The following is a 25271-nucleotide window of genomic DNA, read 5'->3' on the forward strand; positions in this document are numbered from 1 at the left end:
TTACTAATAAAAAAGAAAATTGCTAGTTAAATTTACTTACATTTTTTATGAGAGTAATCCTTAGTGCCATGTAAACCTTACTAAAATATGCTTAGTTAAATTTACTAAGACTTTATGTGTGGAAATTGTTACCATGCTTTTCCTGAGTAAATCTAACTCCATTATTATTATTATTATCATTATTTATTTATTTTTTTTTTTTTTACAGTGGATGGAATATCCGATATTTTAAACTGGGCCACATTTCTAAGGAATGCATAGAAGCAATGCTAATGCAAAAAAAAAAAAAAAAAAAAATTAAATGTCATTTTATACCCAAGGGTATTCCTGAAAGTCTTAGAGCCTTGCGTACCAGGAGTGCATTGAATACCAGGATACATACACACAGCTCTAGTTCTAAAAAAGAAAATTGCAGCTCATAGTACTCATATTTATTTTATATTTTGGTGTCTAGTGAAAGAATTAATTTTGGTAAACACATGCTTTCGAAGCTATTGATTGACCTGTCTTACTTGAAGGATATGGAATAAAGTATTTAAAAAATATACATATGCATGTTGCATTTGCATTATTACAGGACAAAAGTACAGTCACTAATTTGTCGAAGAGTACACATTTACAGTTACAGTTAATGCTATGGAACAGCTGTGAAACACGATATTGCTGACTGCCACTTATGATATAATGGCTACAAGTAGTCGATCTTCATCAACATTTGCCCTTTCTTCTCACTGATACACTTTCGCTGTGCTGGTTAAGGCATGGAATGTTAAGGAACAATTTTACAAACCATTGACAGTGCATTGTTCTTTGATAAATGTAACAAAAATGTTCTCCTTACATACTACTTGACCACTGCAGAATGTCAATGATTATATATCTTTTTTTAATTAACACATTTATTTCTTTTAAAAATCTGTTTATTTTTAAGTTAAATTAATTTTGCACAGCTCCCATAAATTAATTATTACTACATAAATGATTTAACAAATACCATATTAGAACATTAATAAATAGCTCGCATTAGCCATGTAGCTGCACTACTTACGTGTTGTTTTATAAAGTTATTAAACATCTTCTGTCCAATCAGAATTGATGATTCAAAAGAGCTGTGGCATGAGCAATTATCATTTTTATTTTATATCATATTAACATAATAGAATTAAGGCAAGGGACAGATGGTGCTTGCATCATTTGAACACAGTTAAGATTTTCTATTAGTTAAAGTTGACAGTTTTAAATATTTAGACAATTAGTCCAGAGTATCAAGGAACCAGCAGGTACAACAAACTGAAATATTCTGTACAGATCCCTAACACTGCACCATACATACCTTGTAAACACAAAAAACAAACTTTAACACAATTTCTCTGTTCTTGACATTTACGATGTTTCTGTGGCAAAAAGTCAGACACAGTTAAAGTAAACATAGATACAACGGCAGACTGCATGACCACTACAGTGGCTGCAATGGAAACTGGGTTCCCCTCATTTCTGCTTACAGTGCAAAGAACTGTCTGCTCTGTGATCTATTGCCTGCGAGAGGGACCGAGCTCACCCATTCATTTTACTCTCAACCTGTTCCACAAAACATCCATAAAATATAGGTTAGAAATGAGACACTAAATATAACCTTCCATATAGACATGGCTCTTAATGACGATCAACACAGAACAGGACAATATTGGACAATATTATCTGTGTAATAAAAGTAGCAATAGCTGTATCATTATTAGCTGATCTGTAATAAAAGCTGATCTTTATAAAAGCAGTAATAGGTGTAACATTATCAGCTGATCTGTAATAAAAGCTGATCTTAATAAAAGTAGGAATAGGTGTAACATTATCAGCTGATCTGGACATTTTCATTAATCTAATGTCTTAATAAAACTAAAAGAAAAACTAATAAATATAATGAGAAATGCTTAATATAAATAAGTGATAAATAAAACTTGGCTGTGTTCTAGCTGTCATTCTTTTCCATCATTCTGACTCATAAATTAATTGCAGGACGGGCAGAATATAAGCTTGTAAAAGTCAGTCTGTTTGACGTAACTGATAATGGGCACTTAACAGTAAAGCTAATTTATTTATTTATTTTTTATGCAGGCTAAGGTCAGAGGTGGTGTTTTAGAACCGCTTTCTGATAATAAAGCATTAACTATAAAGCAGTGAGCAGCAAGTCAGCAGCACTAGATATGTTTAAAACCATAGTTCAAAGAAAACTGATAAAAATGCTGTAAAAATGATGTTCAACCCTTAAAAATCCTTTAACACATTTCCAGTGTTTCTCTGAATAGCCTTGTGACATGCATAACAGGGAGATGAGCTCATGAAGGTGAGTTTCTGGCAATATATTGCTTATATGTACACAAAACCAGTGACCAGGAGCAGGATAAAATGGTTACCGAAGATGAATGATGAATGAATGGATGTATATTATAAATATTGTAGCTATAATTGTATACAATGCTAACTTATAGTTATTAAGTATTTTTTTTTAAATCTACCTCACACTCCATCATGTTAAGAAATATCTCTGTATAACCTACCTTTCCTTTTTCTCCTTTGCTTCTGGTGGATGGAGAAAATGACCATTAGTGCGCCCATGCTTCACCTTCTCTGTCCGTTTATGTGTCTTTTTTTCTCTGTATCTTTTTTGCTGAGTGTTTCAGGCGTCCTGCAACAGTGTGTTTCCTGTCAGAGATCCCTGCACTTCTCACACTTTTCAAGAGACTGATCTGACCAAGTCTTTGCTCACTTCACTCCCGCCTCCTCACTCAGTACGACACTCTGGCATGGACTCTAGCTGGATCTGGTCCTCTCTAAACTTTGGCAAGATGATGATCAGTTTTCCTCTCAAGGAATGGTACCAAAAAAGCGGTGTTAACTTTGGCCCAGTTGAGTAACTAGATAAATGAGCTGTGTGCGCTTTCTGCTACCTCCTACTGTGCGACTCCACTCTTTAACAGACGCTTCACAGGAGGAGTGGGAAAGAGGGGAGGGACGCCAGGAGAAGAGGGAGGGAGGAATGATAGAGAGTTGATAGCTACAAGCATATGGGATGCTTTTAAATTGTCTTTGACTAATCATATATATCATTCCAGTGGAGCCATTTCAACAACAGTTAACTAGATGATTTCAAGCTCATAAGCAATTGCTCAAGCTGAGAATTGTATCATTTAAATCAGCACTGTTTAACATCTTCATGTCAACAACCTTCATTTGCAAATCTGCTCAGCCATTTTTCCTTGACAGAAATGTGAGAAGGCTGTATTATGCATCAGACATGGCATAAGAATGAGAAAATCTCTGGGATCTCTAAAATGACTCCAGCCAAGTTTCTAATACAGCACTGTTTTTTTAATCAAGATTGTAATGATTCAGGAACGTAAATGCTACTTATTCCTAATCACAAATGCCTCAGTGGTCTAGTAATTACAATCTTGCAATCACAAGGTAGTATGTATAATTTCAGGGAGCTTAGAAGGAATACAGAATGATATGCAGGATGAGATCACCACATGGGCTTTCTCAGAAGTGTGTTTGTGTGTACTGTGTTCACAGAAAAAGCGAAAAGTGAAGATAATGCTTCACTGCACCTTGTTGATTTCTAGGAACACTTCAGATTGAATACAATACAAAGATGAATGCCTTGGATTATAACCAGAGAAACCCAACCCAAATCTAGACCTTCCAGAGGTTAATATGAGCTTAATTCAATCTTAGGTAAGCTTATCATGAACTTCACACAGGCTCCCTCCTTCGCTCTCTCTTACACACATGCAAAATAATTATACAACACTCTTCCACCCACACAGCAGACTACAAAACCAGTGACTCTGTGCAAATTAAGCAAAGAGAGCCATCAAGTCCCAGTTTTTCTGGAATGGAAATAGGCTCTTGGGAAGGCTTAGTCACTGGGCAATTATTCCCAGGGACCCCAGAAACACAGAAAAAAGCACCTCCTTTAACCAGCTTCCTGCTACAGCTGTAATCAGTCATCACTTCATCTGAATAATGATGGTAGGAACATGACAAGACTAGATACAGTAGTATTTTTATAGCCATTTGATGCTTTTGATCTTGCAGTGTTTCAAGTTTAAACCTTTAACAGATGGCTCAACCACACGGTTACACACATTTATCATTGTAATTCCAATATATATTGATTATAAATTTGTCTCCAACTTCTCCCTTTATCTCAAGGGATTACAGTGAGTGTTTCTGACATAATATGTTCATTCATCAAGTTACCAAACTAAAATGTTAAAAGTTATTAAAAAGATAAAACACATCCTAATTTTTGACCTTCCACTCTTGACCTTGTGAAGGTATAATATTACAGTCATGCCCCTGTATTTATGTGCAAGTTGTGTTAAAACATGTTACCACATGGCCACTAAACTGTCGCTAACAGTCGCAAAAGTGAAGTGACTTAGCAGGAGTTCACTGTCTGCTGCCAGTCGGCTGTGAGGAACCTGCACTCATGAATCTCAGTCAGGGTTTATTTCCCATATTTAACAAAAAGAAATATGTGACAAACTATACAAGCTCACAAACTGAGTGGCTATGGGTTAAACTTCTGTGAGCCTTTTACTAAACTATGCAGAATATATTTTTATTTTGTTGCATTTGTTTGTCTTTTTTTTTTTTTATAGAATCTGATAGTCATGGTTTTGTCCTGTCCAGGGTGTGTGATTGTAATTTCATATCTAAGCACTTGTAAAAGTTTACAATCAAAATTCATTAAATTTGTAGCTGTAAAAGTAAAGCCATACTACTGCTCCATTGTGCTCAATAGGAACGTCTACTGTTACTGTAAGCAGGCAACTCAACCGGCTTGTAGACGTCCATAACTCCTAATGTAAAGGGTAAATTAAAAAAAAAATAAAAAATCAATGAAATTCTGTTGAATGTGGTCCAATCAGTAAGAATTAACATAAAAATATTTTGCCTGTGAAAGGGTTAAAATACAGATGACTGATTTACAATGTTGTACTTTGCTTTATAATGTTGTACTTTTTAAGGCAAACCAACTGAAGCTTATGATCAGTTATTCACTAGGGCTCCAGGGCATAGACAAAATGGCATATTATATTGCAGCACATTACAATAAACCCTTCATGATATTCAAACACAATCATGATGTGTCACAGCTAAATAATGAATTATATTTATTTGGCTAAAATTTATATGTGTATTTAATTTCTTGCTAATAGCACAATTTCTCAAAGTGCCTAAAGATACAATATGTATCTGAAACTGGATGGGATGGCCACAGAACACAATAATAAATTTATGGTTTGATAGTATTCTCAGTAATGACATACGTATTAAAAAACAATATATTGTGCATCCCTAGGCAAAAGCCTTGCTCAACATCAGCCTCGCCATCCACAGTGCATGGCCAGTGTCTTGGCTTGCCCAATTATTAATACATGCATCTTGTTTCCCAGCTAGCACTTTCACCTTCAGTAGGTCATCACACAGAATTGCACTTTTCATGTGCTCTCATGCTACCATTTTCTCATTTTCATGCCAGTGATCATTGCAATATTTCATTCTAGTGTGTTCCAGTCTGTCATAGCATTGATTATTGTTCTCACATTGAATCTAAATGCTTTCACAGTTTATGTGTAATTTATTTGCCATTTCTAGTTCACATTTGTTCTCCATTAAAGTTTGATTACTTCTGTCCTAATCTAGCCTTGTTATACAGTAGATACAAAATGGGCAGTGTTGGCTCAGTGCTAATGATCAGAAGGTTCTGAGCTCAAATCCCAGCACTGCCAAACTTCCACAGTTAGGTTCTTGAACAAGACCTTTGATGTGCTCAGCTCAATTCCAAGTCACTCTGCCAAGTGAATAATTGCTCAGGAATTCTGTTAAAAACCAATGCCACTATTTATTACAAATAACTTTGAACCTCTGATTTTTTTTTTTTGTCAGTGTTAATTTTCATACTGCAGGTTTCTGCGATATCAGTATTGCAAAGCTTATATTGTGACAACCAATGCACTGTACAATCCTACAGTGTAATGTTATAAAACTACACTATATGGCCAAAAGGACGTCTGACCATCACACCCACAGGTGCTTGTTGAACATCCCACTTCAGATTTAGTCGCCCTTTGGTGTTGTAACAGCCTTCACTCTTCTGGGAAGACTTTTTGGATTGTGGCTGTGGAGATTTATGCCCATTAGTGAGGTCAGGCACTGATGTCGGGCGAGGAGGACTGGGGTGCCGTCTGTGTTCCAGTTCATCACAATGTTTTTGAGGCGGGGTTGAGGTCAGGGCTCTGTTCAGGCCACTTGAGTTCTTCCATACAAACCTTGGCAAACCGTGTCTTCATGGAGCTCACTTTGTAGTCAGGGACATTGTCCTGCTGGAACAGGTTTGGGCTCCTTAGTTCCAATGAAGGAAAATCTTAATGCAACAGCATACAAAGACATTATATACAATTGTATGCTTCCAACTTTGTGGCAACAGTTTGGGGAAGAACCACATATGGGTGTGATGGTCAGGTGTCCACATACTTTTGCCATATAGTGTATGAGAATGCTCTCAACTGAAGTACTGAACTTCTATTCTAATTTACTGCATACCCAGAGTTTGCAATCTGCTCTTTTTGTATCATAACTTATCTAATCCCATATATAAACAGGTATTTCCTTCGATTAAACAAACAAGTGTTTGGGCAGAGCAGGGATTACTGAAAGTGCTACTACAAGATCAACAAAAGACAGAAAAATGAGGCATACATCTACTGCAGTCTTGCAATGTATTTAAGGTTTAAAAGCATTTGTTAGTTTCTGAAATTACAAGTGTTTTCAGACAGATAAACCTAATGTGTTTGTTATAGTCACTAACTGGATCTGTTCCCAGGTAAGCAGAGAAAAAGCAGCAGGACATACTGATGGATGCCAGAGAAGGAGGTATCTGGCCATATAATGCCTCCTGTGTAAATAGCTTCTTTTGATCTAAAATTCAAATAATATTCAAGTAAAAGTAAAACTGCTAAATGCGTTGTGTAAAATATTCACATACACTGGTTGAACTGCAGCATCAGCAAAGCTCAGCATCTGATGTTTAGATTGATTCACACAGAAGGAAAAGCAAACATGCAAAAACATCTGGTTGGGGAAAGTTGAACTGGATAGATCATTCTCTTTAACCTAAATAATGAAACGTGTTAATGCAGATGGAACCCCCAAATTCCTGTAATATATGGAAAGAATGGTACATATAGCCAATAACATCACATTTTAGGTTACATTTTACAAATACCATCTGTTTAGCACTTTTATATGATAACTTTGCTCTCACTACCCCGGCCTGGGTTTTATTCCCGATCAGGGAACCAACCCCAGCCACTGGAGGGTTGTATGAGCTGCTGCCCTCTTAGTGCCGGTCCCAAGCCCAGAAAATGGGGAGTTGTGCGTCAGGAAGGGCATCCGGCATAAAACTTGTGCCAGAATAAAAAAAATGTGGGCGGGTGATCCGCTGTGTCGGCCATAACCTTCATTCACCTTGTTACTCTCCAAATTATCAAGAACATAAGCTCTGTACTGCAATGGACTGGCTTCCCATCCATTCCTGCCTCAAGCGCAGAGTTCCCAGGATGGGTTCCAGATCCACCACAAACCTGACCAGGATAAATCGGATGCTGAAAGTGAGCTAGTGAGTGAGTGAGAGAGTGAGATTATCTCCGTAATACAAGTAGGATTTTTAAAAATGTTTGTTCATGTTCGTTACAGAAATTGGGCTTAGCCTCATGCTAGAAAAATTGATTTCTAGAATTGTTACACTTTTAGTAATGATGTACATGGATCATCTTGACCCAAACAGGACATAAAAGTTAAGGTGAGATTTTTGTAACCACTACACTACACTAAACTGAGACAGTTTGGTGAATGTCAACATTTCACATTAATTAAGTTCAATAATTATTTAACAACAGAGAAGTGTGAATAAAAGATTATCACAAGGTCAGTGCTTGTTGGCTTTCATAGGAGATGGAAAAATGGCATGACAGTGACAGCACCACTTGCTGGAGAAGTACAGGTAGCCAATTTGACAGTTCTGTGAGTTACCACACAGGGGCAGTATAAGGCAGGTTTATTCAGTGTTTGGAACTGAGAGTTTGACAGCTTCTGGCACAAACCAACACTGCATTACCTTTACACCAGAAATAATACTATATTCTCAAGCAAAACATTTCATCACACACAGACCTCTGAGTCGCTGTGACAGGTGGTTTCACCAACAATCTGTCTCTTGGAAATATATTTTATTACAAAGCCCTTGGCCCTTGCTCAAATCAGAGTAAAGTGGTGAAATTCAATATCCACAGGCAAGCAGGAAACTTTAGATTATTTCAATTTGATCGTATAAAGGGTGTCAGAGACTAAGATCTCTGCCTGAGCTCAAAGTGTAATGGATTTTAACTGAATCAACAAAGAACTTGCAAGCTTGGATTATTTTCCAGTTCTCTGGGACACAGTGCACCTGAGGCACTAGGTTTTAAACAGAAAGCTTTTTTCTTGTTTACATTTGAGTCAAAGGACACTAGACAGGGTCCATTTCAGATCTACCTATGGGCAAGTTCTTTTATACTGGTGAAGGTTCTTCACAGTGATATGAGGCTTTTTCTTTGTGGCAAAAACTATACAAGACACACAATAACTGGAACACTGAAAATACAGTATATGGAGATATAGGCTGAGGTAAAGTGAGAAAATGAAAAGGAAAGGACACCTATAACACCAGCTGCCACTACACCAAAAAGTGTGTGTGTGTTATGCCTTTATTCAGCTTTTGTACCTAATCCTTGTGTTGCGTCGAGTCAGGCTTCTATCTTTGGTGTTATCGGTCCAAATTAACTGGGCCCCTTAAACTGTATAAAGCATTTTAAAATAATTACCCATTGTTGTGTTACATATTTAATCAACCCCATTTCTAGCCATTATCACAAGATTTACATGTTTCTTATGGTGAATAATCCTCACTTACATGAAATTATACCACTCATTTTCGAGTAAAATAAGCACAATTTATATTTTATTTGAGGTCCTGTAGACCAGAGACCTTGTTGAGTGATCATCAAAGACTGGTAGGCTAGACTGCTGTGTCAGAGTTTAGCCAAGAACTGGGTCAAAAGGTAAAATGAAAACTTGCCGAACAGTGACCTAAACAACAAAACTTTACTTGCTTTCCAAACTGCACAGATTCAATTACATTATAAGGTACAATGCACAGTGCTACAGAGTAAAAAAAATTAAAGTATAAATATATAAAAAATATATAAAAATAATTAAATGTTACAAATTCTGTCAATCCCATTTGTGTGCATATGTGGTAATGTGAAGTCACAATGGCTTGTGCCTTGCAAATGCATTTGCAGCATTTCTTGCACATTGCTGGTATTTTGGGGAGTAGAGCTGGGGTCAAAATTATAACCAGTATTGTGAGACCTCAGCAAAATTTCCAGCACAGCTACATCTCAAAAGCTGCACATAAACACCCAAAACTAGCCAAAAGAAATCAGGCATTGGAAAAGGGAAAGAATTTTTTTCTTTGTTTTCTTAGTCCTTGCATGGGTTCATGGAGTTCACCATGGTGCACAAGAATTTTTTATTTGCAATATCCGCAGTATGCCTTTTAGTCATCGCCTAGCATGGACACTCCACACCACTCCCAATCTTTACAATATAACTTACAACAGAAATAGTTCTGTACGTAATAGACTGTCCAAACTTACATGTTCCTTTATTTGTGGAAATGTATTAGATGTAATTATGATTATTTTCTTTAAAACAAGAACTTGATGGCCGTGAAATATTTTTAAACTAGCCCACCAAAAAAGTCACCTGTAGACTTGCTTTTTCCACCCGCAACATTGTTCCAAAGCTTGCTCAATTTGGCATATAAACCATGACCCTGGCAACCCTGATTATAACTTGAAAATGAGTTGATGCCTGCAAAGAAGAGAAAGGCTTACAAAGTGTTTCCAGCTCCCAACGTCCACTATCTGAAATGTCATTATGAAATGGCAGTTAAGATCAAGTGTGGAAGTCAAACCAAGATCTTGATCTGGAAGATCAAGAAATTTCTTCTGATTGAACTGCCTGTATGCTGGGCAGAAAGGCAAAGCAAAACCCCCATAAGACACAAAGGACATGCAGGAAGGATTAGCTGACACAAGAGTGCTGGTGCACTGTTCTAATTTGCACCATTGCTTGTGCAAACATGATCTGCATGGAAGAGTCATCAGAAGGAAACCTTATGTGCGACCTCATCACAAAAGTTAATGTCTGATCTATGCAAAACAATATCTAGATAAGCCAGAGGCAATTTGGAAACAAGTGCTGTGGACTTCATTCAAAACACTGAAGCTAAAAAGAGATTGGCTTGTATAACAGAACAATAATCCAAAACATAGCTCAAAAGCCACCATGAACTTTAACTAACAAGCAAGCTGAAGCTTTTGGAATGGCATTCACAGTCCAATAACTCTAGTCCAGGTTCCCAACACTGGTCTTGGAGTACCTACTGTCCTGCACATTTTAGTGTTACTCTTAATTAGCTTATTATTTGAATCAGGCGTGTTGGGAGCAGGGAAAACTCTAACCTGGGATACGAACTTGAACATCACTGAAAATATGTGGGTAGATCTTAAACATGCTGTGCATGCAAAACAGCCCATAAATATCTCAGAACTAGAAACATTCTGCAAGGAATAAAGGGTGAAAATACATTAAACAAGAATAGAAAGACTCCTAGCTGGCTACAAAAAAAACTCTTTGAAAGCTGTGATATATGCCAAAGGAGGTGTTACTAAGTACTTACTAGGGTGTACAATCTTTTTTGCACAAGCCACAATTACTATTTTTTGCAGAGAAATGGTAATTTAGCTGTTTACTTATTTTCACTTCAAAAATCAACAAAATATGTCATTTGGGCAGGGGTGGCCACACTTATTAGATACATTTGCTTGAGGGAAAAGTCTGATGCATGTTCAGATTAGGAATCATTAGTGCAGTATTTTTTAAACATAGTTATGTTGCTTTCCCTAGAATGCACAGTTAAAGTAGTTCTGTATTATTTCCAAACAGTGAAAACTATCGTGAAAGAAAGTTTTGGTTGTTTTTCTACAGGTACAGCATGAAGAATATGTTTATTTTTCATAGCATTCATGATTCCAGTGATTCGCACCAGAGCTGTGAAAACTCTTTGAATAATGTAGCTTCTTTTGCATTGCCTTTCTGGAATTTTTTTTTGCCAGATGCGAAGCATTTTACTAGATTCCTTCAGTCACTCGGAGAAATAGTGTTTAAGTATTGTTCATCAGATGGAGGCAACTTTTTTTGGTGTAATTCGCTGTATTTTCTGCCTTTTCAACATGTCCAGTTTCTTCTAACATTTTTACCAGTTTGAACATCACATACTGAAATACCAGTTTGATAAGCTATTGCTCTATTACAAAAATATTACTTTATATGAGTTAAAGTGCATTTTTAAACTTCTTCTTGGAAGCACATAATTGTCTAGAATGTTTTGGTATGCTGTAACATTAAGATTTCCCTTCATTGGAATTAAGGGCTCAAACAGGATCCAACCTGATAATATCCATGTGCACAAAGCAAGCTTAGAAGGACTGGCAAAGTGCCTTTCTATTGGCTCTGTCTTTTTCTCAGATTAATTTGTATTCTTAGTGTAAAGATGGACATGAAAAACAAGAACATGGTGAGAGCATCAATAAACACTCTCTTCAAGTACAGTCTGAAGAACAGCCATCACTCAGATGGTTAATCAGGTATATCCGTTACATTAGCACAAATTTCATAGTCAGGCCATGGTGAGGACTGACAGGCTGGACTGCTTACCTATTTATATCCCAGCTCAGGTGCCCAAGGGAAACCCTTTCCCCCAGAGATGACTTAAAAACTGTATCTTGACTTAAACATCTGTATATCTTTCAACCCTGTAACTGAGCACTTAGGGTGCTAGCACTCCTCCCCATGTCCCAGTTTCCACATGGAGACTGTAGCCAAGTTACACAGCCATGCAGTTCCTACAAATAGCATCAAATTAGCTACTGATGAACAAATATATTTAATAAGGTATATGTTAAGCTAATTTGATATAAAATACTTATTCTGGCTGTTCCCATTAGGAGTTGCCACAGCAGATCATCCATCTCCATTATGGAAATCCGGTTTATGATCCACATATTTGATTTGGCATAGGTTTTACACTGGATGTCCTTCCTGACACAACCTTACATTTTATCCTGGCCAGGGACCGGCACTGAGAGTGCACTAGCTTGTGCATCCCCCGTGGCTGGGTTTGGCACCCAGTACGGGACCCAAATCCATGATCCTGAGATTAAGAGTCTCATGTTCTACCTACTTTAATATGATCAGTGAAAAATTATCAGTGGGGTCCTTATAATAGTAACAATGTTATCTAACCTTTTTTATTCAAATATATATTTAATAAACATCCCTTTAGAGACTTTTACAACGCATGGCACACCTGGGCCCACAAGAGAATTGAAACATTAAAAAAGGTTTTCATTGTAGCTTTAAAGTATTACATTAAAAAATTGACTAACATTTTAGTATTCATCTTGCAGCAAAAAGCTATACAGTGATTAAACTTTGCCTTTTGTAAGTATGCATACACCTTTAGCACCATCTAATTAATTTGGTTCAGTCTTGATACCTGAAGCTTGATCACTTTTTCAGTAAAAGCATGCATGCTGGCAGGGACAGTGACAGTTCAGCAGCACGCCGGGTTAATGCAGATGGATGTGTTCAACACACAAAGGTAAATGTGTTTCATAAAGATGATACAGGCTACGCATGTTATATGTTTAATATTAACTTACAAATTGTGTCTTAAAACACTTTCAATGTTATTTGAGTGTTGTTTTTATTCATACCTAGAGTTTAAATATTCAAGCAAACATACAAAATGCCAAGCTGTACATTGTATTGTGCATTTTTAATAATTCACGAGGTTGACCTAAGGAATGCAGATCAGAAACAAATGATGGTGCTTATTAATATTAATTAAACTAATGCTCTGGTTTATTTATGCATTTGATCAATTACGTTTAGCCAACAAAATGATGAGCAATTGATTATGTCAAAAACAATTGAAAAGTATAATCAGTGCAGACAGTGGACCTGAAGAATAAGTCACAGCACAAGATGAATTGTGTATACAGTATAACAATATTCCTTTTATGTATACATTTCATGTTGCTATAGGGATTAATGACAACAAAAGTGGCACCTTCTACACCAGCTTGAGTATGATGAGTTATTGAGTATGTCAAAAACAATCAATAAGTGTAACCAATACAAAGACAGTGGACCTGAAAAATAAGTCACAGCACAAGATGAACTGTGTATACAGTATAATAGTATTCCTTATATGTATACATTTCATGTTGTGGTGGGGATTACTGACAAGAAAGCAAATCAGTCTTGTATCTTCTGTATGTTCTTTAACTGATAAATAAGTTGCAGAGCTCAGGAGCTCTCTGAATGTTTCCCTACATGACCATTCATCTCATGTGTATGAGGGCACAAGATGCTCTGCATCCATAGATGCGGTCCATTTATCAGCACTGTTTATTTGTAAGTCATGGGCCAGAAGGAAAAGCTTGTCAGACTTTTAGACAGCGTAAGGATAAAACATCATGGGAAAATGCAGCATTTTATTGACACTTTAAACCATGATCTCGACTGACCTTGGGCTATATGTTTTATAATATTTCTTGGTTCTGTCTGGCAATGTGAGAATCCATAAAATGTGCAGCCTTGGTAGTGAGAAGATGGGAACATGAGAGATGAGGAAATGGATGGAGTTATCAGATTGAAGGGTCATCAACCACAGAATAGAAGAAATTTAAGATAAAGGTAATTCACAAGAAAAGGACATCTTTTTTGGTTAATATTCATACAGTGAATGTGAACTCTGTACACAGACTATTAACTAATATCTAATAACTACTAATGACTCTTTTCGAACAGTGAGTATTTTTACAGCAAATACTTCATGGTTATTCAATACAGCCTCACAAATGTAATTGTTTCTATGGGAAAATCTAGCTTGTGCAGTCTTCACCCATGCCTGCATCTGTCATTCTGCATCTGTTCTGTGATCAATTCCAAACCACTGGCATTATGCAGTTTAGGAATAGGAGCACAATGGGCTCATTTGAAACTCTATCAATGTGGAAACTGGCTATAATGAAATCTAGTCACAAAAGAAACCCTGAATTCAAATTTGGCTGCAGAAGACACAGAGTGAATAAATTCAGTACAATCAGTGCTGATGCTATTATTGCACTCTAAAAAATAATACACTGGCTCAACTTAAAAAAAATTTTTGAGTAAATATTGTGAGACTTTTCTAGTTAGCCCAACTCAATTTGTTTAGCACAACCAAAATGATTTGAATTCCTCTAAAAGCTTAATTAAGTTGAGCAAACTTAATGATATTATGTGGTTAAATTAGTTAATTTAAGCTGTTTTATCTTATTTATTTTGCTTTCAGTCTACTCAGAAATATCCATGCAAATTGTTACCTTAAATTTTTGAGTAATAGTAATTTCAATTCTGTCAGAATAAAAAAAAAACCAGCAGTTTCAATTTTATGATAATTGTTTATTGAATCATGCTCTGGTGGAAACACGAAGGCAAACTATTTGTAGATTCAATGAAATTGGTCTAACTGTGTCTAGTGTCTGAATGTGTCTATACGTGTCTATCAAACGTTAAATAAAAAATGTTCTTACGTACAAACACGTTACAAGATCATTCAAGCACTGATGTAAGAATGAACAAAATGGTGCTTCTACAACACGGTTAATCTTCAAAGTACAATACAACAAAATGGCACTTCTACAACAGAAGCTGTCATGTGGAATGGAATTGTTTAAGTTGACTTAATTGGCTACCGCGCATGTGCAATGCGGGAAAAAATTCCGGTTTTGTTTTGGAGATGCTCCTTACATGTGTTTAATAAAAGGGACGTGCATTGTTCAACAAAAAGCCTGACGACTTGTGTTGTTAATATCGGCGACAAACGCCACATGGTGTCAGAAGCAAAAAACCTAAGAAGACGAAATTTCGAACGCGAGTTGTTGCGAGAACTGAAGTGTGCATCGCCATGGCAAAGTTCACCCCGCCCGAGCAGTTTGACTTTTCCAAGCCCGAAGCGTGGCTGGACTGGAAACAGAGGTTTGCCAGATATCGAGTCGCATCACTGCTTACGGAGGAGGATGAAGTAGTGCAGGTAAATGCCCTGATTTATTCGATGGGAGCGGAGGCTGAGCACATATTCAAGTCGTTTACGTTCCATAACGAAACGCAACGTTATCTATGAACGTACTAAGCTCCATTTGAGAGTTCAACTTCCCGGCGAAAGTGTGGAAGCATTCATCAGGCAGCTGTACGAGTTAGCTGAAAACTAATTTTGGTGCACAAAAAGAAGAGCAGATGCGCGACTGCATAGTCATTGGAATTCGTGATAAGCAAGTGTCACAAAAACTGCAAATGAAAAGTGACCTAACATTGCGCACTGCCATCGAAATGGCCAGACATTGTGAATTAATAAAATCTCAGAACACAGAGGGAGTAAAGAGTGCGGAGCATGTGGATAATGTAAAATCAGTTAAAAAGAAAGAATACAAGAGAACTGGCAACTTAGCAAAAATGCACAAAAAGACAAGAAAAGGAACATGCACAAGATGTGGACGAAATCATGATGACACTGAACAGTGTCCTGCAAAAGGAAAAAAATGCATGAAATGTAATAAAGTTGGACACTTTGCAGCAGTGTGTCACTCAAAAGCAGCAGTACAGGAGATAACTGAAGCTGATGAGGACGAATGCATGTTCTTAGGATCAGTTGAGCAGAAACAAAGCATGGGTGCATTGTTAGCAGAGGATGAACCACCATGGCGCACCACTCTAACCTTAGCACATACGCCAGTCTCATTTAAAATCGACTCCGGTGCCGACACCTCAGTGATGTCTGAGGCTACCTATGAAACACTAGTGCAGTGAAAAACACTCTTCAAAGTCCAGGCGGCGTTGTGGCCACGAGGGGGCAATTTTTAGCGAAAATTAAAGCCCATGTCAATGGCCAGCTACGAAATTGCTGCTTTCGTGTCGTAGTAGTCAAAACTAGTGGAGAAAACCTCCTAAGTTGAACAGTGGCAACCAAACTAGGCTTAATTAAGCGCATTGACGAAGTCAGTATGTTTAGTGGTGTGGGCACGCTAAAACGAGATCCAGTGACAATCACCTTAAAAGATGGCGCACAACCATACAGCGTAGCTGCACCACGACAGGTTCCTATTCCCTTACTCCCTAAAGTAGAAGAGGAGCTAAAAAGGATGGAGTCAATGGGCATAATAGAAAAAGTAACAGACCCAACCGAATGGTGCGCACCCATGGTTCCGGTAATAAAAAAAATATATAAAAATAAGAATCTGTGTGGACTTGAAAAGACTTAATGAGAATGTGAAACGCGAGAAGTTCATCTTGCCCACTTTGGACGATATACTCCCCAAGCTAGCCAAGAGCACAGTGTTCTCTAGTTTAGACGCAGAAAGTGGATTTTGGCAAATATCCCTAGAGGAATAGAGCACACGCCTGACCACACCGCTAGGTAGATATTGTTTTAAAAGGTTTCCTTTCGGCATCACATCAGAGAAACACAGGAAATACATGATGACTTAAGAGGGTCATGGAGACCATACGAGCCTCTGGACTGAGGCTCAATAAGGATAAATGTCGGCTTAGCCAGCCAGACCTGAACTTCCTAGGACAGGTGGTGACCAAGCACGGCATCGCCCCCAAGCCCAGAGAGGGTCAAGGCAATCACAGCTATGGATCTGCCCCAAAACATCAGTGAGTTGAGACGGCTGCTGGGGATGATTAACTACATCGGGTGATACCTACCGAACCGTGTTGCAGCCCCTCAATGGACTGCTTAAGTCTGAGTGTGACTGGTGTTGGGGACCATCACAAATGCAAGCATTCACAGAAGTAAAGCACTTAATTTCGTCAGCCCCTGTCTTACAGTTTTTTGACCTTGCAAAGCCAACAGACGCCAGCAATTATGGGCTCGGAGGATTGCTTATGCAGAACCATGATGGACGGTTGAAGCCTGTGGCATTCTGCTCACGTACGCTGACCAATGCTGAAAAGAGGTACGTCAAGATTGAAAAAGAGTGCCTCGCAGGAGTGTGGGCCTCCGAGCGTTTCTACCAGTACCTATGTGGCCTAGAAAAATACAAGCTGCTTACAGACCACAAGCCATTAGTAACCCTCATCAATTCAAAAGACCTCAACACCACACCCATACGTTGTCAGTGCTTGCTCATTAGGTTAATGAAGTTCAATCCAGTTGCTGAATATGTTCCAGGGAAACATTTAGTAGTCGCGGATACTCTGTCTAGGCACCCCATGGCGGACATTCCAATGGGTGACCTAGAAGCAGAGGTTAAAGCATACGTAGATTCAGTGGAGAATGACCTGAGGATGAGAAAGACGATCATGGAACAGATCAAAGACAAGACAGGAACGGATGGTGAACTGCATTGTGTCCTCAGGTATATCCGCAATGGCTGGCCAGAACATTTGAAGAGCGTACCAGTGAAAGCAAGTGCATACTTCAAAAAGTGTGGCTCACTCAGTGAAGCCAATGGACTGGTGCTACGACGCAAGCAGATTGTGATCCCTGAAAGTATTAAGGGAGACATGCTCCTGAAGATTCATCAGGGCCACCAAGGCCTTACTAAGTGCAGAGAGCGTTATATAGGTGCTGTGTGGTGGCCTGGCATTGCAAGTGATGTGAAAAAGCTTGTGTCATCATGCAAACACTGCAATATCCACAGGCCAAGCCAAAACAGAGAACCCCTGCTCACGACACCATTACCTGACTTACCTTGGCAGAAGCTTGCTGCTGACCTGTACAAACACAAAGGTCGTCATTACCTGATTGTGACTGATTACTTTTCAAGATGGCTTGAAATCTTGGAACTGCCAAAGACAAACTCAGAAACAGTCATACAGAAGCTGAAAAGTGTCTTCACACGCTTTGGAATACCAGAGGAGTTAATGACTGATAATGGACCCCAATTCACAGCTGAACAGTTCAAATACTTTGCAGCAGAGTACGATTTCCAACATGTCACTTCAAGTCCCCATTTCCCACAATCCAACGGCATGGCCGAACGAGCTGTGAGGACTGCAAAATGGATTCTGAAACAGGAAGACCCCCACCAGGCACTTCTAAGTTACCGTTCAACCCCTACAGAACCGACAAGGGAGAGTCTGGCCAGGCTGCTGATGGGTCGAGAAATCCGCACAACACTCCCAGTCCTGAAAGAGAGCCTTCGGCCAATGTGGCCTAACCTGGAAATGATTAAAACAAATGATGCAAAAGCAAAGCAGTGCTACGAAAAGTACTACAACCGCAAATACTCCACCAGACCTCTCCCACCACTTACTATCGGTGACAAAGTCAGGCTGAAGATTGATGGGGAAAAGGCGTGGACAACCACCGCAACTGTGCAGCGCCAGGTATCTATGCCGCGCTCCTTCACGTTGGAGACTGAGCGAGGCGACACGCCCAAGAGGAACTGGCGCCACATTCAACTGGTGGGCCGAGAGCCCTCCTCACCATCAAAGATAGACTCTTCCCAACCAAAGGATCAACAGGGACAGTGTGGGCCATCTGAGCAGGACTTGGAGCAGAGCAAGAGTGACGTTCCTTCTGAACCCCCCTGTTCCCCTAAACCCTAGGGTCAAGTCATCACCAGGTTTGGAAGAACTGTAAAACCAAACCCCAAGTATGCTAGTTAGCTGAGATGATGGACATTAAGGGCAGAATAATCCCTGTCCCATCTCAAGGGATCGTGGTAGTCCACCCACACCCTTAGTTAGTTAGTTGTTGTTGTAAAACAAACAAACAAAAAAAATAATAATACAATGTGTTTTACGAAAAAAAAATGGAAAAGAAACACTGAAGAACCCTTTTGTTTGTTGTGTAGCAGAGATTTATTTTATTTAGATAACAATCATTAATAGAAGACAAAACAAAGAGGGTTAATGTTATTGTTATGTATACTTACACTTGAAAAGGGGGGAGATGTCATGTGGAATGGAATTGTTTAAGTTGACTTAATTGGCTACCGCGCATGTGCAATGCGGGAAAAACTTCCGGTTTTGTATTGGAGATGCTCCTTACATGTGTTTAATAAAAGGGACGTACATTGTTCAACAAAAAGCCTGACGACTTGTGTTGTTAATATTGGCGACAAACGCCACAGAATCAAACTCAGCGTTTGTGTTTGCAGTGTTTGAACTAATGCTACAGACATTCAGTGCCGATTACAGTCATTCGGCTGCCACTGTAAAACAAAACATAAGAAAACTGAAGACACACGATAGCTAGTGGTCAACTTCACTAACTCCAAATTAGCAAAGGGCATGCTGTAGCTAACTTAGAAGAGGTTCTCTGCTTTTTAAGTTTGCTCACTAGATTTTCAAGTTTAACTTAATACTTTTTTATTGTTGGGTGAAAGCAAGACTGTTTGTTCAAAATCCATATATTAATAAGCTGAGGCAGATTTCTTCCTTTTCAGTTTGACAAACTTCGTAAAAAAAGTTGTCAACTCACTAATACATGTACATGTAACAAATTACATTTGTTATGTTGAAATTGTTCTTTATTTTAAGCTTTTCTCACTAGCCACATGGATAATCTTTTAGAGTGTGATAATTTGCTTAGTGATGTATCCCCTAGTGGTTTTCAGTTGCTTAACAACAATATAAAGCAAAATCACTTACTTAATAACAATATTAAAACAGGGTATAACTATACAATACATTGGAAAAAATTGTTATTTTACCCATTTATTGATATGGGTGGTGATATAAATCTGAATTCTGCTTCCTCTGCACATACATTTCTAATGTAACGATTACTGCAGCTCATGATATAAAATAGCAAAACTATCCAAACACAGGAAAGCTAAAGGGGAACATATTTCAATGTTAAAATGTGTGTGTATATATATATATATATATATATATATATATATATATATATATATATATATATATGTATATATATATATATGTACACACACACACATTTTTTTTCCCTTGTTCCTAAATAAACATTGTTTTCCTGGACTTGAACTGAAAAGCAAAGAATGGCAATGACAAACCAAAAAATGCTTTTAAACAAGCATTATAACGTACTGTATTTCTGAACATTGTAATTCTAAACATTGTAACTTCCACATTGCACCTTGATTTAGTTTTTTCTCAAAAGCACAGGATGAAAAGAACCTTAAAACTCCAGTTCCAGCCTATTTTTCAGTGATTCTTCCAATAATATGCAAATTATTAAGCAACCAGTATGAAACTTTCAGTAACTATAGAAAAATTAATACAGCTTCAGGAGCAAGGAATTAAGTCTGGACACTTTAATGGGTTTTTAATGGGTCCTAGTAATTTAAGGGGTTAGTAATCCAAAGAATTCTTTTTTAACATTAGTCATCACAGTCAGAATAAGAAATTTGTAAAGGGAAATTGTAAATTGAAAATTGGGAAATCATAGTGCTTTATATAACTCATTTTAATGCTGTATAGTATGACACTGCAGTACATAATACATATTATCCATGTAAAAATGTTATAAAGATTACTATTTTTTAAACAGTTACACTGACCTGATCTATCATTACTGCTGTAAACAAAACAAAAAAACAAACAAAAAAAAACCTAGAAATTTCTCATTTAAAGAAAAATGAATCTAAAGCACACACTCAGCCCTCCACTCTCACTCATTATTCACTTGATATTCACAAGAAACAGCTTTACTAGTTCTTACTGTATGGCCATAATGTTGAGCCTAATAACACATCACACGCTGCCAATGCCAGTTCAGCACATCCTCATAATGAAAAAAGCAACAGTGACCATCACCAGCAAAAACAAATTCCTCTATTTGGATTCCTACGGTGAGGATCAGTCTCATGCTATTTCTAAAGTTCTCACTCTGTCTGAAATTGACACTGTGTTAATGTATTCCCTGCTGTTAAGTACCTGCAGCCAGCAAGCTATTTCTCAGCACTGGGCCTCGTGCCTGAATGGCTAATGCATTTACTGCTATTACTGTTGCTCCTAATGCAGTTTTTTTCTCCTTGATGGTGTTTTTATAGCCGCGGTACAAGACCCTGATTTGATGTTCCTGATAATCAGAGTAGTTTCATTTTTCACTCCAAGTTCACACCTTCATTACACATGTGCTGGGTCCAACCCTTGAAATGTGCTTCACAACAGTGCTACATCCATTAGCATGCTACTATCATACATGGGTTGTACTGAAAATGCCCCTCCAAAGAATACACTGCTGGACAGGGTGACAAAAATTGTGAGGGTTGAGTAATTTTGCAGAGCAACAGATCTGTAATTATATACCTACAAAATGCACAGTAGATTTACCTGATACAATGATCAATAAGTGTAGGTACATGGTTGGCATCTGTAATAGTCTCCAGTCTTCATTAGAGTCATGGTGGTGAGAGGAACCAGAGTCATGGTGGTGAGAGTAATAAGCCAGGTTCCTGAGGAGGCCCTATTGAAGTTCAGAGGACCTCTTGTTGACTGCCAACTCCACCCCACTGGTTAAAACAGCACAGCAGCAGCTATACTTTCTTAGATGTTCAAGAAAGCCAAACTGGCCAAACAGATACTGGTGACCTACTGTTTCACCACAGAGAGCATACAGACATATTGCTTTCTAGTGCTGTATTCCAGCTTCATATCTGCAGATAAAAGTGGGTTATCAGCAGCATTCAGAAACTCTTGGAGGAACTCTTGGAGGACTCTTGGAGGAACTCTTGGAGGACTCTTGTCTAAACAAAACAACAAACACCTGCAGGGATTCCACTCACTCTCGTGTCATCTGGCGGGTGATACAGGACCATCTATTCATGCACCATCAGATTAAGAAATAACTTTATCCCAAGGGCCATTTCCAGGACACACTGGAACGGCATCCTGGAACTGAAACCTCTGTAACTGCCTTCACATGCACAGACGGACCCACTGCACTGATAAACACTAGCAACTATAAGCTAAAGCTAAAAACATGATGCTACATCAGTACTGTCTATGTGATGTTAGGCCACTCTTATTATATTATAGTTACACTACAACTATTACAATTATTATTATTATTATTATTATTATTACTACTATTATTATTATTATCAGTAGTAGTAGTAGTAGAATTACTAGCAGAAGTATACTGTTGTATAATACTTTCACATTGTTAAGTCTTATTTATTTATGCAACCATTAATACCATTCTCTTACCTCCTTGTAATAGCACTACATACCTCATACTTCATTTGTGTATCCAGTCTGCAACTGCTGCTTTGCACATTAACATACCCTGCCACGTTACATGGCAGCAGCAGTTGGATGTCATTGTCAGTGGAATGATGTTCTTCTACTGTTCTACTGCACTATAGGGTGTCCCAGGAGTCTCCATACATTAACAGAAATAAACACTTTTTAGTAAAATGTCTTGCAAAATTTTTCATATTTAATTTATATATATATATTTTGTGTCAAATAGCATTTAAGAATGCCTTTGACAAAAGAAGAACATATTGAAATCATACTCATGGCTGGATCGGGAAGCTGTCGCAAGGTTGCAGTGCAGTGGAAACATGGCAAGCACTTCACACCTTTTGCAACACTTTTGCCAAACATATTTGCAAATTCAAAAAGACAGAAGTGTTGCGGATCCACCAAGAAGTGGACGTTCACGAATATCCACTGACGAACACACAACCGACCTGGTGCTGGTATACATAGTCCCGTATGTATGGAGACTTTTGGGATACCCAGTATTATACCCCTGACTGTAATGTCACTTCAGCATTATTTGCAGTAATATCCTATGATGCCATTATAACTTGCAAATGTATACTTATTCTCTATGCATATAACAAGGCGAGATGTAAACCTAATTTCATTGTAGTTGTGATGACAATAGAAGTATTGGTTTCTAATAAACAAATCACCAAAGTTAGCTGTTTAGGATCCACATCAGTAGCACACCTTCAGCTGCAGCTTGAAATAAAGCAGGAGGATAACAGAATGTGGATTAGCCAGAAGTACATGATTGTATTTTCACAGCAGAATGAGGTGACATAGTCCAGAATACATATATTTCACTTTGCCTGGGAAATGACAACACTGCTAAATGATGAAACAGACTCTTACAAAGAATACAAACTAAACATTAAAAGGACTCCAGGCTCTAGTTTAGAGTAGCATTGCAGCAGATACTCTCTAACAGATCTAAATGGGATGGAACTAACAAGTCTCCTCTGGAATTTTTCTTTCCACAAATGCCTGGCAAATGTTTATAGCTCTAAAAGAAATGATCATAATCAGTAGTCATCAAAACTGTTAGTTTGTCGCAATGTTCTTAACTCTTCCTCATCCCATGGGGAAATTTAACAGCATTGCACCATATTTCATATTTATTGCACCATATTCATAATTATAACAGTCTCATAAATATACAAATGAACTGTATTATATTTACTGCTAATTATCTGTTTGACTTAGTGCTGTTACCTGCATTAAAATGTTTGCAGATTTGTAGCAGATAAATAGTAAATGAACCAAAAGAAGACAGCTAACTTCACAGCAAAAATGAATACATTAGCAAGTGAAATATGTTGAATATACTGTATACAATATATGTGATATCATTATAAAACAAATATAAGATAATTAAGCCTGTTTCCAGACATTTTTACTAATATCAAGCTCAAAATCTCATTTCAATTGTTAAGAAGTGACATTTCTTACCAATTCTCAGGTACCAAATGTGGAGTGTGAAGCCTAACATGCGCTTCCTCCGAGACAAATAAAGCCAACCAACCGCCTTTTTCAAACTGCTGCACATACTTCATCACAGGGTAGCATAACACACTCAGATCTGCCCTCTCCCACATACATGAGCTAGCAGACATCTATAATTGGCCTGTGTTGCCTGTGGTTGACAAAAGAGAGAGTAATACCATCCCTCCCACCCAGACAGCATAGCCAATTTTGCTCATCAGGATTCACATTCACAAACTCCTGATGAGAGGGTGAATGCATTTCTGTTGTGCCTTTGTTAATTAATCAGTGTTCATTGTGAATATGTACTGTTATGACTTCACTTAAGGGTGGTGTTCACATGGCTACAGTAAAACTACATAAACCCTTCCTGACTACTTATATAACCAACTAAAGAAATTTAAAGAAAGGTAGGCCATTCAACTTATTAAAAGTAAAATGTAACACATCTTAATTAAGAGCCAGAGGAAAAAAATGCATAACGCTATTATTATAGTGCCTTGTCTTTGCCATAATGAGCTACAAAGCCAGTAGACATGGTTTTCTAAAATAAGTCAACCTAGAAAATGTGACAACACAACTGTCAACAAAAATCTGTCAGCTGACTTACTTGTCATGTGAACTTGACATCAAGCACCTGACAAAAGCACTGTTTATGATGTCTTTTGCAATAAGCCTTTATAAATGTTTATGTCAGTATGTCAGTTGAAGGCCTTATGTAGCCATGACGTAGTGCTATGAACACTACATTAGATACATTAGATAAAGTGTTAAATTGGCATAGTCCTAAAATCAACAATTTCCAGAATATATTCATAGATTTTGTGGGTGTAATGTTGTTGTGGGTGTCATGAGTTTAAGAGATTTCACAGTTAAAACAAAAACACTCCAGCAAATTGAGATCTTCTAACACTGAACAAAAGGAGATGGATAAACTGTGTGTATGTGTGTGTGTGTGTGTTTGGGTGGAAGGGGTGTAAAAACAGAAAGACAGTATAGCAGATAAGTGCTTTAATTTCTACTTATTGGCTGTCTTTATTACCTGCTGGATGAAAAATTCCCTTAAATGACCAGTGTAGTGCAGTAAATAACAAAAAAAAAGTGTAGGCTATTACAATAAAACTACTGAGAATCAAGCCATCCCAGGACACATTGCTGGATTGCTTACAAACACTAAACAACTAAAATTTAATTAAAAGTTTGTCCAGCAGCATTTTGACAGCAAGGCATTGAGGGAAGAGAGGAAACACTGATGCTGCACTCTTTATGGGCTGATGCATCTGTCATGGAGATCTATG

General features: G+C 37.9%; 1 protein-coding gene across 4 annotated transcripts in view; it reads right to left on the reverse strand.

Annotated features, from left to right (window-relative positions):
• The window catches only part of kcnip4a (potassium voltage-gated channel interacting protein 4a), a 148718-nt gene that overhangs the window by 75994 nt on the left and 47453 nt on the right, over positions 1 to 25271 (reverse strand). Inside the window, exon 1 of one of the 4 annotated variants that reach the window (XM_026936281.3) lies at positions 2553 to 3091. The exons of the other annotated variants lie outside the window; for them this stretch is intronic. Coding sequence (XP_026792082.2) covers positions 2553 to 2610 — 58 coding nt within the window. The 5' untranslated portion in view covers positions 2611 to 3091. Of the gene's footprint in view, positions 1 to 2552; positions 3092 to 25271 lie in introns of those variants that run through there. 4 annotated transcript variants of the gene reach the window in all.

Source organism: Pangasianodon hypophthalmus, chromosome 4 (assembly GCF_027358585.1).
Source record: "Pangasianodon hypophthalmus isolate fPanHyp1 chromosome 4, fPanHyp1.pri, whole genome shotgun sequence".
NCBI classification, from domain to species: Eukaryota; Metazoa; Chordata; class Actinopteri; order Siluriformes; family Pangasiidae; genus Pangasianodon; species Pangasianodon hypophthalmus.